General features: G+C 48.8%; 1 protein-coding gene across 2 annotated transcripts; it reads left to right on the forward strand.

Annotated features, from left to right (window-relative positions):
* The first annotated feature begins 2,322 nt into the window (after nucleotides 1-2,322).
* LOC310919197 (polymeric immunoglobulin receptor-like) lies at nucleotides 2,323-11,757 on the forward strand. 2 transcript variants are annotated; one of them, XM_083878430.1, is made up of 10 exons: nucleotides 2,323-2,560; nucleotides 4,495-4,660; nucleotides 5,492-5,833; nucleotides 6,366-6,695; nucleotides 6,768-7,097; nucleotides 8,311-8,527; nucleotides 9,536-9,648; nucleotides 10,279-10,411; nucleotides 10,829-10,874; nucleotides 11,555-11,757. In XM_083878430.1, exons 2-10 carry the CDS (start codon nucleotides 4,624-4,626, stop codon nucleotides 11,618-11,620), a joined length of 1,614 nt encoding a protein of 537 aa, XP_083734556.1. In that variant the 5' UTR covers nucleotides 2,323-2,560; nucleotides 4,495-4,623; the 3' UTR covers nucleotides 11,621-11,757. The 2 variants fall into 2 exon arrangements, with proteins under 2 accessions (XP_083734556.1, XP_083734557.1); XM_083878431.1 differs by having other exon boundaries at nucleotides 10,279-10,407; nucleotides 11,555-11,605.
* Nucleotides 11,758-13,497: the final 1,740 nt, after the last annotated feature.

Genomic DNA, 13,497 nt, shown 5'->3' on the forward strand with positions numbered 1-13,497 from the left:
CAAGGAGACAAGGACCCTCTCCAACCCCGCCATGCTCCTCTCCATTATCATTTATTTTCTTTTCATTTTGCCCCTGTTCTTTGTTTCTAATGGAATTGTAATGGGAAAAAAGCCCAATGTCATCACTGCAGCCCCACAGAGCCGACAAGCTGCAGAGAGGAGCCCCAGCAGGGGCATTCCAGCCTCTTACAGCAATCAGGGTTCATTGGTTTGGGTTTTGCTTTCCTCTATTTGCCAGTGACGTTAATTTACCTGATAATATCTTAAACTAGACCCGATGTTCCTCGTTCCTGCTCTTAAATCCCGGTGGTTTTGGGATGGCCCTGGCAGGGCAGGGGGTGAGGATCTCCAATCCCCGAGGTCTCAGCTCTTTTCTTCCAAACACCCTCGGATGTGGAAGTCCAGGAGGAGACAGACAGGGGCAGTGTTGTTCCTCGCAGAGGGGTTTGTGTGCAGCAAAACCATCCCTGGCTGGTTCCAGGCAGGAGTTTGATCATTAACCCGGCACCGTGGAGCAGCCAGGGGTTGTCATCATTTATTAATTACAGCTCTGAGCACAGACAGGCTGGGCCGAGGTGATGGCAGCAACCTCCACATCTGCACAGGGATGGAATTTGTGTGATGGAACCTCTGCCTGTCCTGGTGCTGCTCCCAGGGAGAAGATTCCCCCTTCCAGCACACGTTTGTCAGAGGAATTTCCTTTACAAGCACAGCCCAGAAGAATCAATTCTAAAAAATGTAATTCTCCTTTAGAACAGTGCAAGGTGCGAGGCAGTGGTATTAGACCGGTCTCCTGTAATTCCATGACTTTATGACCCTCTAAAATAACTCTGAGTGTTCCCAGGGGGTTCCCAGCATCACTCGTATCCCATTTTATTGCTCACACAAAGCCAGTCCTGGTGCTTGGCTGCTCTCGTGGCAATAAATGCCCTCAGGCAGAGCAGTTCTGCTGGAGCCCAGCCAAGAGTGGGGGATTTATGGCACAGGTTTGGTACAAAACACAACAATTGCTGCAATAGAAGAAATCATATCACGATTAGCAGCACAAAACTGCTCTGGTGGAGATTCCAAAGTGCTCCAAGGATTGTCTTACACAGAAAACAATCAGCTCTGCACGCCCTCTCTGACCCCAGAGGGGAAGATCAAGGCCCTGGACCCCACAGGACTGGAGAACAAAGTGGTTCCTCTGATGCCTGAAGTTTGAGCTTTCATGTATTTCAGGTTCTGTGCTGCCCAGGGGGGCAGCTCTGAGCTCACAGTCAGTGTCACTCAGCTCTGCACACAGCAGGGACACAAAACAAATCCTTTTCCTGCTGCACACCAAGGGCAACTTTCAGGCCAAAAGCACAAACAAGGGTGGCTGGAGGGAGGAACAAGCAGGATGGGACCTCACAACCTGCAGCTGTAACTGGAAAATTAAACCCAAATATGCAAATGGACCAAAACTTATAAAAGTGTGAAACATTGTGACCATTTTGGGTCCATTTTGTGCCCATTTTGGGTCAATTGTGTGACCATTTTGGGTCCACCTTGGGTGTAGCCCTGACCAGGCTCTTGTCCTGCCCAAGGTGTGTCCTTAAAGACCTTTTAATAAATATCCACTTTATTCTCTTAGCTCTATCCAGTCTCTGTTCCAGCTCAGCCTTCCCTCTCCTCATCACCTCTCAATCTCCCTCTGAACCCCTGACACTCCTCACCAGGATCCTGCAGGTTCTGAGGACACTGAGGGTGCTGGAGCCTCCTCAGAGGTGCCACAGGTGGGTTATTTCCTGCAGCCAATCTTTCCTAAAGGAAGGCAAAGCAGCCCAAAGCCCCTGGCAATCACTGAAATGCCTCCATGGGTTTGGAGCTATCAGCACACCCAAACTCCTCTTCATTTTTTGGTTCCTGCAGAAGAGGAAATGTGTTTGTGCTCAGGAACAAACTTCCCTGAGTTCCACCTTCACACCCCGTGGTCTGAACCCACCTTGTTCACGTTTCAGGGACCGGTTTAGGACAAAAATTGAAGCAGAAACCATCTTCTTGACCGCAAAACAGGATGAAGGCACAGACATGAGCTCAGTGAAGGTCCGTCTGAGGAACCTTCCACAGAGTTCTTGGTGTGAAGTTCTGCCTGGAAGTGGCAGACACCATTTCATTACATGCTTCATGTTTTATATTAAAGCAGTTTGCTCGCCCAGCAGGGGAATTCCTCTCAAACTCTGCAATTTCTGCTCTTGGTCTCTTCACCCCTTTTTTTCCCCCCCTTTCATGATGCCATCACATCCCTAGATGGCTAAAAAGGACCAATTTTGGGTCTTTTTGGTGACACCTCTGCTGCTCCTCTGAGCATTTTGACCATCTCCACCCAGCTCAGCAATGCACATCGAGACCTCAGAAGAGTTTTAGTGCGCCCATTTTAAAAACTGCAAATCGATATATGAAAAGAAAAGACTTAAACATCAAGAGAAAAGCAAAGACTGCCTGAGCTGCAAACTGCAAAAACAACTTTATTAAACAAAATCCGAGCTGGAGGTGGAGGAAGAAAAAATTTCCAGCACCAGAAGCATCACAATCTAAGGTAAGTGAGCCTCAATTTGCCCTTAAAATGCTGTTTTTTAGAGAACAGTGCTGTTGTGGAGTGATTATAGGAGAGAGATGTCACCTACAGTCTGTAACAGTTCTGAAATTCAACATAATTATTTTTATAGAAATAAAGGTAGTGACTTATGGTGATTTTTTTCTCCCCACTGTGCCTTTATATTTTTGTCCTTTTAAAGCTATAAATTAAATTACTGCTCTTTTTGGCCAAGAACACCCAAAAAAGAGATATAGATGAGGTAAATTAAATCCCAGTTCTGGATGGTGGCAGGATAATGGTTTAATCAGGTGCCAAAAATGGATCCTATAAATATTTTCACAAAATAAGGCTGAAATAAAGACAGGAAAAACCCAACTGTACATGGTTTACTCCTGGGATTTCTCTGCCTCTTTCTTGTCTCTTTCTGCTTTATATTTAATGATTATTTGTGGGTTAGCATTCAAAAACAACTCCCTCATTAAAAACTAACATTAAATGAGACTAAAATAGAGCCGAGGGTTCTGTCCTGCAGACGAGGAATGAGGAAAAGAGGGAGTGCACTGCTGGACATCAGAAAATATTAAATAAGCATAGGAATCACATTTTTACTGATTTTTTGATGAAAAAACAAAAGCCATTCAACTCTTTACAAGGCATTTTTGTTAGTTCCTTATTGCTTCAAGCCCTCCAGTCAGATGGGAATTGTGACTTTGAGTGAAAATTCCCATTTTTCACCCATTCTGTCTCTCTTGGCTGCAGTGAGGGAACAGCTGAGCCCCCAGTGAACAGAGCTGGGGGGACTTGACCTGCCCCCAAAACCAGGAAAAACCTGGGGGGGAAGTGCCCAGAGAGGATCCTGGGCCAGCTGGAGCCCCCAGAGGGGAAGGGGAAATTTCTGCAGCCCCATCCCACACTTCCCCCAGCCCAGGGCAGGGTGAGCCGGGTGTGATGAGCAGGATGTCCCCAGTGCAGGGCTCTGGTTGTGTAGCCCTGGTTTTGTGCCTGAGATGTTTTGGTTTTCAGAAATTCTTTCCCCAAAGAATTTTCTGTAAACAAGAGAAGTGTTTTTCTAATGAAAACTTGTTTTTTTCCCTAGGAGGGACTTCCTGATGTCCCTCTGCTCTGACCAATGTGAGTGAAGAGGTTTTGCCTTTGTGTCACCAAATTGGTCTGTGTGAAATAGTATAAAAAGGAGACCCATCCCAAAGATAAAGGAGTCATTTTCAGCCTTCTGAAGTCAGAGTCTGTGTCATTGTGGTGTAAAACAGCATCACTGGTTGTGCTGGTTTGGACTGAGCAGAGCTGGTCTCCCACCCTCTGCAGCTCAGGGCTGGAGGGGACCAGCAGTGAGGTGTGTGGGCAGCCACACCAGGACTCAGCTCAGCAGGAATCAGACTCGTTATGGCCTTTGGAGTTTCCTCGTCCACATTTCCTGGGGGCTTTGAAGAGCTTTCAATGCGTGAACAAGAGTGAAATGATTTGCAAAGATAAATGGCAGGGAATAAATTTTTTTAAAAAAAATTCAAATTAAAATTTATAACTATAACTATAGATATAAATATAAATGGAGATGACTGGGGGGTAGAAAGGAGATGTTTTAGGATGTTGGCACCCCTGAGATGTGCAGCTTCTCCTGTTGTTTCTTGAGATGAAAAAAAGAGAAGCAAGAACGGAGAGAAGGGAGGAGAGAGAAGGGAGAAGGGAAAAGGGAGAAGGGAGAAAAAAGGGAAAAGGGAAAAGGGAAGGTTTGATGTCACAGCAGCACTACAGCAGGTCCCTCGCAGATTTCTGGCTGTCACTGACCGCCCCCTTTCCCAGCAGTGCCTTCCCCAACCACCCCATCCCCACAGCACAGGGCTCAAAGCAGGAGTGGGAGATTACAGAGCACCATGAGCACCTTTTATCCATTTAAAATTCCCTTATTTTTGTCCTAGGACAGGTCAGGGGCTCGGAGTCATTCCCGTGGCTGCCACAATCCCTCTCCTCTGCTTGAGAGTACAGAAATCAGCAAAACCCCGTCCCCATCGTGAGGATTGCTGAGGGAACACTCGGGAGGGCTGGACATGGTGCTTCTCCTCCTTTTAGCAGCTCTGCTGCAAGGTGAGTCAGCAGGACAGCCAGTCCCCAGCCCCTGGTGGGAATAGGTAAAGCTGGAACTGGGGACAAGGCCGTGTTCTCCTGGCTGAATCCTCCCCTGGACACCCAACACCTCCACCTGCAGTGTGGAAACCAGCCTGACCACTCCCTTGCTCAGCCCAAACCTGCAGAGATTTGTGGTGAGAGCTGGGAGGAGAATCCCTGCTCTCCTGCAACATCTCCAGGGAGGAGGATGTTGCCAGGTCAGGCAGAGTTTGCAAATGCCAAAGGGTTTTTTCCACTAATTTCTGCCCTTGACTGTAGCCCTGGTTCTGTGCTGGAGGTGTTTTGGTTTTCTGAAATTCTTTCCCCAAAGAATTTTCTATAAACAAAAGAAATGTTTTTGTAACTGAAAACTTGGTTTTACATTCCTTTCCCTAGGAGGGACTTCTTCTTGCTGTCCCTCTGCTCTGACCAATGGGAGTGAAGAGGTTTTCCCTTTGTGTCACCAATCAAATTGGTCTGTGTGAAAAGGTTTATAAGGGAGACACATCCCAAAAATAAAGGAGTCATTTTCAGCCTTCTGAGATGGAACTCTGTATCGATGTGGTGTAAAACAGCATCACTTGACCTTTAACTCCAGGGCTGGGGGGTCTTGTAAGGGGCATTGAGGGTCTCTGTACCAGTGGCTCTGTGACACCAGGGGCACTCAGGGAGGGCAAACACACCCAAATGAGATTTTCTGAGCCAGGTGTCCCCTGGTGCTGCTCAGAACCAGAGTCCTGCCCCAAAGGAGCCGTGCTGGGGTTCTGCTGTCTGTCTGGGAGTAACCAAGCCCTCGTTTCTGTCCCCCAGAGCCCGTGAGCAGCAGCCTGTACGGCTCCAGGTTCTTGGCAGGAGGACTGGGAGGCTCCATCACCCACCAGTGCTTCTACTCGCCCACCCCGGCCAACAGATTCGAGAGGAAATATTGGTGTAAAATAGCAGCAAACGGAGCCTGCTACACCATCGTCTCCTCCAGCAGCTCCCCCTCCGGAGAGTACAGGGGCAGGGTGACCCTGGGGGACGTCCCACAGAATGGCACCTTCAAGGTGACAATAACAGGGCTGAGGAGCAGCGACTCGGGCACCTACAGGTGTGGCATTGGCAGCTCCAGCCAAGGGCTCTACGTCAGCCTCAACCTCACAGTTTTGGCAGGTAGGAGTGGGGTTTTGGTTTTTTTCCTTGGATCCTGGGAGAGGTTTGGGACTGGCTGGCTCTGAGCTTTTCTTGTTAGCCAGATATTTATAATTTTTACATGTATTTATAATTTATTATATTTATATTATATATTTATTTATATATTTATATTTATATATTTATATTTATTTATAATTTTTCTGTTAGCCAGATAGTTACAATTTTGGGGTATAAAAGCACTCAGGTTTGGCTAAATCAGAAATGTGGAAGGAAACCTTCTCCTGCCTGTTGGAAATGCACGTTTGGAGATTCTGGGGAAGGGCAGGGGGAAATGTCTGGGTGACCAGGTTTTGGAGCAGTAAAGGAAACAACTGGTGGAGTTTCAGGGTGTGAACTGTGTGTGTGTGGTTATTATGAGGTAAGAAGATGAGTATTTATTACCCCAGAGCAGAGCTCGGGAGCATGGCCTGAGGTAACTCACAGAGCCAGAGGGATGGGGCAGGTCTGGGGGCTCTGTGCGCTGACACCCTGCCCTGCTCTCTCCCTGCAGCTGCCCCGGTGTCAAGGCCAACCCAGCTGATCCGAGGGGAGCTCCGCGGCTCTGTCACAGTCCTGTGCCCCTCTGGGGACACCCACAGGGACCACAAGAGGTTCTGGTGCAAAGTGGGCAGAAGCGTCTGCATTCTGGTGGTCACCTCTGACGGCTTCGTGGGCAGGAGGTACCAAGGGCGGGTGGTTATCACCCCCCAGGACAGCTCGGGGGCTTTCAAAGTCCTCATGAACGACTTAAAGAAGGAGGATTCGGGGCTGTATCTGTGCGGGACACGAGGACTGAGGGGTCAGGACAGCCCCCAGGAGGTGGTTCTGCAGGTGGCCACAGGTAGGACAGGGCAGGGGGGGCTCGGTGCTGGGTGAGGGGTGTGCAATGCTCACTCTGTGCCCTCCCCTGCAGCCTCCGCCCTTCCCAGGAGACCCAAATTCCTCAGCGGGGCCGTAGGAGGCTCGGTGTCCTTCCAGTGCCACCACGACCCCAAGGGGAGCTACGAGAAGAAATTCCTGTGCAGGTGGAAGGGAGGGAGCTGCCTGCTGCTGCTGGACCACCAGGGGTTTGTGCTGGAGCCCTACCGAGGGCGGCTACAGATATCCAGCAGTGACCCCCAGCACGGGAGCTACACGGTGCTGCTGAGGCAGCTCAGGGAGGAGGATGAAGGCTGGTACTGGTGTGGGGCCAGCAGTGGCCACTCGGAGTTCACGGCCTCCCTGAAGCTGCTCATCCACAAGGGTAAGTGGTGGGTGGTCCCCAAACCACCCCACACTGTAGGGGCACCTGTGGAGGGCAGGGAGAGGGAACTCTGCAGACCTGAGATATTCTAGACACACGTGGGTTTATTGCAAGGGTCGTGGGTAAAAAGGGCTTTGCCTTCAGCCACCAGCCTGGGCTGGAGGGAAGCCCCAAAGAGAGAGGGAAAGAGAAAGTATGAGATAAGGGAGGTAAAAAAGCTAAGAGGGGTAAGAGAGAGGTAAGAGCAAGAGTGCCAGGGTCAGAGAGGTAAGAGAGGTAAGAGAGAGGTAGAAGAGGTAGAAGAGAGTGAGGGCAAGAGAGAGAGCACCTTGTTACAATCCATTATATCTCCTTTTGTTTTGAATATTTTAATTTACAGTGACCAACCCGTGCGAGATACAAAACCTACAAACTTTGCATGCAGCCCATGAGAACCACTATATTACCATATCATCCTATATTCTAAATTCTAAAGACTACTTTCTTATCCACCTTCTCCCTGATGCCTTGGCAGGGTGGAGAGGGGCTACATTCTTGAGTCCTTTTGTTTTCTGTCTTTCAACCTGACTCCCGTTAATCACTGTCTTCTTGCCTGCCATGACCACATCTCAAAGCTGGCCTTTATTTCTATTTCACTCACAGGTTTTACATCTCCAGTATTTCTTACCAGACAATCATATCCATAAGCCCTTCCTGTCCCATCTTTCCCAACACCACACCCTGAGAAACAGCATCTCTCCATTTTCCTTTCATTATTAGCAATGAAGATTATGGTGAAGGTTCTCAGGAGTCAGAGAGCTGAGCTTTCTTTCAGCTTTAAAATTTTCAGAAAGAAATATTTAATTTTTTTTTCCAAAGAAATTTGGATGATGTTATTGGTTATTTATGATGCAAATCCCCCAGGATGTGACATCCTGGTCCTGGCAGGTGCAGCACAGGGCTCTGAAGATAAGCTGAAGGTTATTTTGCAGTTTGAGAAACTGCAGAGCATAAACAGATCCATGGAACTGCTCTAGTAAAGTGGGGTTGAAGTAGGAATGATTGTCAGTATCCAGGTTTTCATCAGTGCTTTCTGCAGCACTCCAAGGAGAACAGAAATGCCTGACTCTGGTGTTCTTTCATACAAAATGCCAGGTGAAACATGTAAATCTTTGGTAAATCTGACAAACACTTCTGCCAAAGGGTTACAGCCTCAAAATCCTGTTCTCTGTAGGAACCTGCTCCTCACGGGACCCAGGAACAACCACGGCAAAAAATCCTGCTGCCCACAGCACAGCCAGGCCCGGGAGTGTGGCAGAGGTGATGGGCACTGTCCCCAAGGACAAAACGATGGGCAGTGTCCCCAGGGGCACCACCATGAGCACTGTCACCCACGGCAGCAGCTCCCCGCTGCCCACTGCCACTTCCCCAGGTGAAAGCTTTCAGGAGAGGTGAGTCCCCAGGCACATCCTCGCTGTGTTACACCTTGTCTGCCCCACTCCCCAGGCTCCTGTGGAGGCTGTGCCCAGCTGAGAGCACCTCCAGGAGCCATGGGAAGGGAGAGAAGGCAGCGAGGTCACCTCATGTCTGTGCACACTTTGAACTTGCCCCTGACCCTCCTGTGGAGCAGATGCCAGAGTCAACAGCTGTGCTCCTGCCTGTTTCCCTGGGCTCAGGACGGGCACAGGACTTTGGGAAACGTGGCTGAGGTTTGAGCAATAGCCCTGGTGACCCCCTGGGCACCCCTTCCCTGAGCCCTGCAGCAGCCAGGAGCCCAGGGGCAGTGCTGGGAGCTCACTGCTGAACCAGGAGTGAGCTTTGGGCAAGGTTCATCCAAAGGCTGGCAGTGTTCTGGCCAGGAATTATTCCCTGGCCATTCTCCACGCCAGTTTCTGTCTCACCCCAGAGCAAGAGGCTTCCTGGTGGATTTGCTCACTGTGAGCAGCTCCCAGTTCTCCCCCAGGCCTGCTGAGGGGATCTGCTGCAGATGCACCAGGAATGGAATTGCAGGCTCAGCCAGAACCCAGCTGGGCAAAGCCCGCAAATCCAGTTCCATGCCCAGATGGGCACCTCAGACTCACCCCCACCCTCCCCATCCCCAGCTTCCCCCAAGCCACAGCTCCCTGTCATCCTGGCAGAAAGAGGGAAGACACCTCCCAAAAATGTGAGGGTTGTAACCACTCACCAAAAGACAAATTTGTGAATTTGTGTTGTGCCAAGGGCTTGTTTTCCCTTTGGAGGGGCTAATCCAGCTGGCAGCACAAACCCCACACATGGAAATCACTTCCTCATAAGCCAAGCTCCACATCAAATGGTTGCAGCTCTCCTCCACTCTGTTGATTTTTGTTTGATTCAGTCAGTTTACAACTCCTTGGTGCTCTTTAGTGTGAAAACAGCCACCTGCACCAACCACGAAGGTGACTCCAAACCTGATTTAATCCTGTGGTTCATCTCCCCAGCTCCTCAGGTGAACCACGGCTGCTCCCAGTGCTGTTACCAGCTCTGCTTCTGCTCTTTTGCATCACCATCACTGCCCTCACCGTGGCCAAAATCAAGCTTCAAAAGCAGACGGGTAAATTGGCCAGGCAACACCTTTTGGAGTTTTTTGGGGTTTTGGGCTTTTTCAGGGGTTGTTTTGCAAGGGCTTTGCTTGTGGTGTCCAAAGGCTGGAGTCTGACCCGTGGAATATTTCCATCTCCCAGACACGTGTCTGTCCTGCAGCCCCAAAACGTGTCTGGAGCTGCCAGCAAAGTCCTTGAGAAGTTGTTTGGTTTTGCTTTAAATGGGCTCAAAGGCAAAGCAAATGAAGGAAATGGAAACCCTGCTGAAAGCAAGGCTGAGTTTTTGTGTAGAGAGGATTTGTGGCTCCGTGGGTGACGGAAAATCCTGGAGGGAGAGACCTGTGTGGTGTGGGTGGCTTCACTCTGGGCAGCTTCTGGGGCAAAAACCAGCAAATTCCGTGAAAAACTGACAGAGACAGGCCCAAAAAATCCCTCTGATTTGCAAAGATCCATGCATCCATCCTAATCCAGACCATGTTATATCCATAGAAATCGATTTAGGGACAGAAAAACCTTTGGCTATGACAGTGGTGAGGGGAAATACATTATTCACAAGAAGGAAACTGTGAAATAATGGCCTAATTTGGTGTCTGGGATATTCAAAGAGGTGCTGGTGGCTGTGTTTTGTTTTAAAGGAGAAGAAAGAAGCACCATGGGGAGCCTGGGAACAGCTTTGGGCCGTGCTGGGCTGAGCCCTGGAAGGGAGGAGAGGATGGAGGAGACCCTGAGTCCAGTAGAGGAGCAGGAATTCAGGACGGGCTCTGGCAAATGTAGGTGGGTGTTGGCTGAAATTGGCACTGCAGGTGTCGTGTCCCCTTGATGAAAGAGAATAAACCAAATTTTAAGCAGGGAATTTGTGGTTTAGTAAGGAAAACACCTCGGCAGGAGAGGCACCAGGTTTGCAGTCCAGGAATTACAACCCACAGTCCAAAAATCACATTTTGCTGCCAAACTCTTGCCTTTACTACTTCCCAAGAAATGTTTAGCCGTGGATTTCATAAGACTTGGATTAAATCCTACATAAAGTTTATATATTTATTGTAGGGTTGATTATCGTTTTTGATTTCAAGCAGTAAAGTTGTTATCTCTCTTCCTGCCCCTTTCAGTAAATTCTTTATCACCTTTTTAGTCAGAAGTCATTATTGTTCACTGTGTTGCAACCGTGTCATTCTTTTGTGTTTTATTGTGCAGGACAATCTCTGGGATCCTTGGGAATATCAGGATGACCAGCTTCTATGTAAGAGTCTCAGATCGTTGATGCTTTTTAGAGAAAAGATCCTGTAAAAATCATCCAAGAAAATATTTTAAAGTGTGTCGAATCTGTAGGAATTTGTGTCAGTGAGAAGGACCCCACTGAAAAAAAATAATTTATTGAAATAGTGGCTCAGAAATTTGGTGATTTCATGTTTTCACTCCAATGCACTCAGAGTCAACAAGGTATAAAAGAATATAAAGAATAGAATATAAATATTCTATATTTGATATAGAACAGAAAGAAAAATATACAGATATTAAGATAAGATATAAATACAAATATAAAGAATATAAAGAAAGTATAAATGTAAATATTAGAATAGAAATATAAATATAAAGAATAGAAAGAAAGCATTACACCTCCCCTAAAGCCTTGAAAATAAACTGTCAACATTCTGTGAAAAATTCCTAAAAGGGAGAACAAAACACAGAAATTATTGGTGCCTTTTCTTCCCAGTGGGGTAAAGCCTGGGATAATTCTCTTAACTGAGCAGGAGGTTGACTCCAGGACTTGGGTTTCTCCACCTTTCTGTTCTCAGAACTCTTTAAAACATCATTTAAAACACCAAGTTTGGCATAAACCCAGGAACACCTATGAAATCGCATATACCATGGAGAGGCAATGGCAGATCCCAGCTTCTCTTCTGTTTCACTATTTTACAGTTACCCTGTGGGGAAAAATTACTTCTCAAGGTGCCTGATGAAGACTTGAGCCAGAACCTTTTGTGAAAACCCCTGGATACTTGAGCTGGGAATTTTCTCGGTGAAAAGCCAAGCCCCCAACACCTCCCACTGCTCTCCTCAGAACCCAAATCCCTTTTACTGAGAGCTGAACCCCCACACTGCCCAAACTGCTCCATGTTCTGCAGAAGAAACAATAAAATAACACACCTGAACCCAGCTCTGTGTGGGTTGTTTCCCTGAGGGAAAGGTAAAGCTGGGGAGGGGTGGGGAAGGATAAACCTTTGTGGCTTCAGGGTTGCTCATATCAGAGAATCACAGAATGGTTTGGGTTGGGAAGGATCAGGCTGCTCAAAAAATAAGGATTTTCTGGTTTTTTTTTTAAAAAATCCTAATCCATGGAGTCGTTTTCCAACACATAAACCACGTCTCGTTTCAGTTTCTCAGACACCCACATTCCCAAGGGCTATTTTTCCTTCACCTCTCCTGCAGGGACATCCAGAGCTCCAGAACCAGCTCAAATTCAGCCCAAACCCAGCCCCAGCAGCAGCACTGGCTTCACACTCAGGTCGTGGCTCATGCTGCACTCTGCCCTCCCCAAATAAAAGCAAGCCGAAGGTTGTTTGTTTTCTGGAGGTGCCAAAACTCTTTGGAACCAGTGACTTGGCAGGGAAACACTTCCTCATGTGCTAAAGCAAGGAAATACATTTTAAATATATTTGCATGAGGCAGGGGATTGTTTTTACTGGAAACCTTGAGGGTGAAAAGGGGGGTCTGGTTAAAAAAAAACCTGTTCATTCACCTTGGATTTATTTTTTCTCCTTGAGATGCACCAGCAGTTACAGGTTCCCATATTTCTGCCAGGTTTTCTTCTGCTCATGGCCATCCTATCTCCTTCTGCAAAGTCTTAAAAACATATTTCCACCCTTCTGCAGGATCCAGGGAAGTTGATCCTGAGGGATCCGTGCCTGGGAGAGTGGGAGCTGCAGGAGAGCAAACACAGCTGTGTCTACTGTGGTCCAGCCAGCACAGCTCAGTGGCCATGAGGCAAACAAAAAATAATGCCAGGATTACCTGGGGAGTGTTTGGGATGGCCAGGGAAGCAGCACTGGGGGGAAGCTTGCACGGGATCAAGGTTTGTTCCCATCCAGGAGAGGTGGTGGTGGCTGTTCTCTCAGGCCAAGAGCCTCACCAAGCACAGCAACAGCCAAGAGCTCCTTCATCACCCCGAAAGTTCTTTCCTCATCCCAAGAGCTCCTTCCTCACTCAAGAGCTCCTTCTTGCTTCTTCCACTGGATGGGCATTGGCCAGGCAGTGACTGGGCATTAGCTGGACATTGGCTGGGCAGTGGCTGGGCAGTGGCTGGACAGTGACTGGACAGTGACTGAGCACTGACTAGGCATTAGCTGGACAGTGGCTGGGCAGTAGCTGGGCAGTGGATGGGCTGTGGCTGGGCAGTGACTGGACATTGACTGGGCATTAGCTGGATATTAGTTGAGCAGTGGATGGGCACTGACTGGGCATTAGCTGGACACTGTCTGTGCAATGGCTGGGCATTAGCTGGGCAGTGGATGGGCAGTGACTGGGCACTCTCTGGGCATTAGGTGGACAGTGGCTGGACATTGGCTGGACACTGTCAGGACAGTGGCCAGACACTCTCTGGGCAATGGCTGGGCACTGGACACTGTCTGGGCACTGTCTGGGCACTGGTCAGGCAGTGGCTGGACACTGGACACTGGCAGTGGCTGGGCAGTGACTGGGCAGTGGCTGGACACTGGACACTGGCCCTGTCTGGGCACTGGACACTGGCAGTGGCTGGGCAGTGGCTGGGCACTGGACACTCTCTGGGCACTGTCTGGGCACTGGTCAGGCAGTGGCTGGGCACTGGACACTGGCAGTGGCTGGGCAGTGACTGGGCAGTGGCT

This window comes from Zosterops lateralis (genome assembly GCF_965231275.1).
Source record: "Zosterops lateralis genome assembly, chromosome: 26".
Lineage (NCBI taxonomy): Eukaryota > Metazoa > Chordata > Aves > Passeriformes > Zosteropidae > Zosterops > Zosterops lateralis.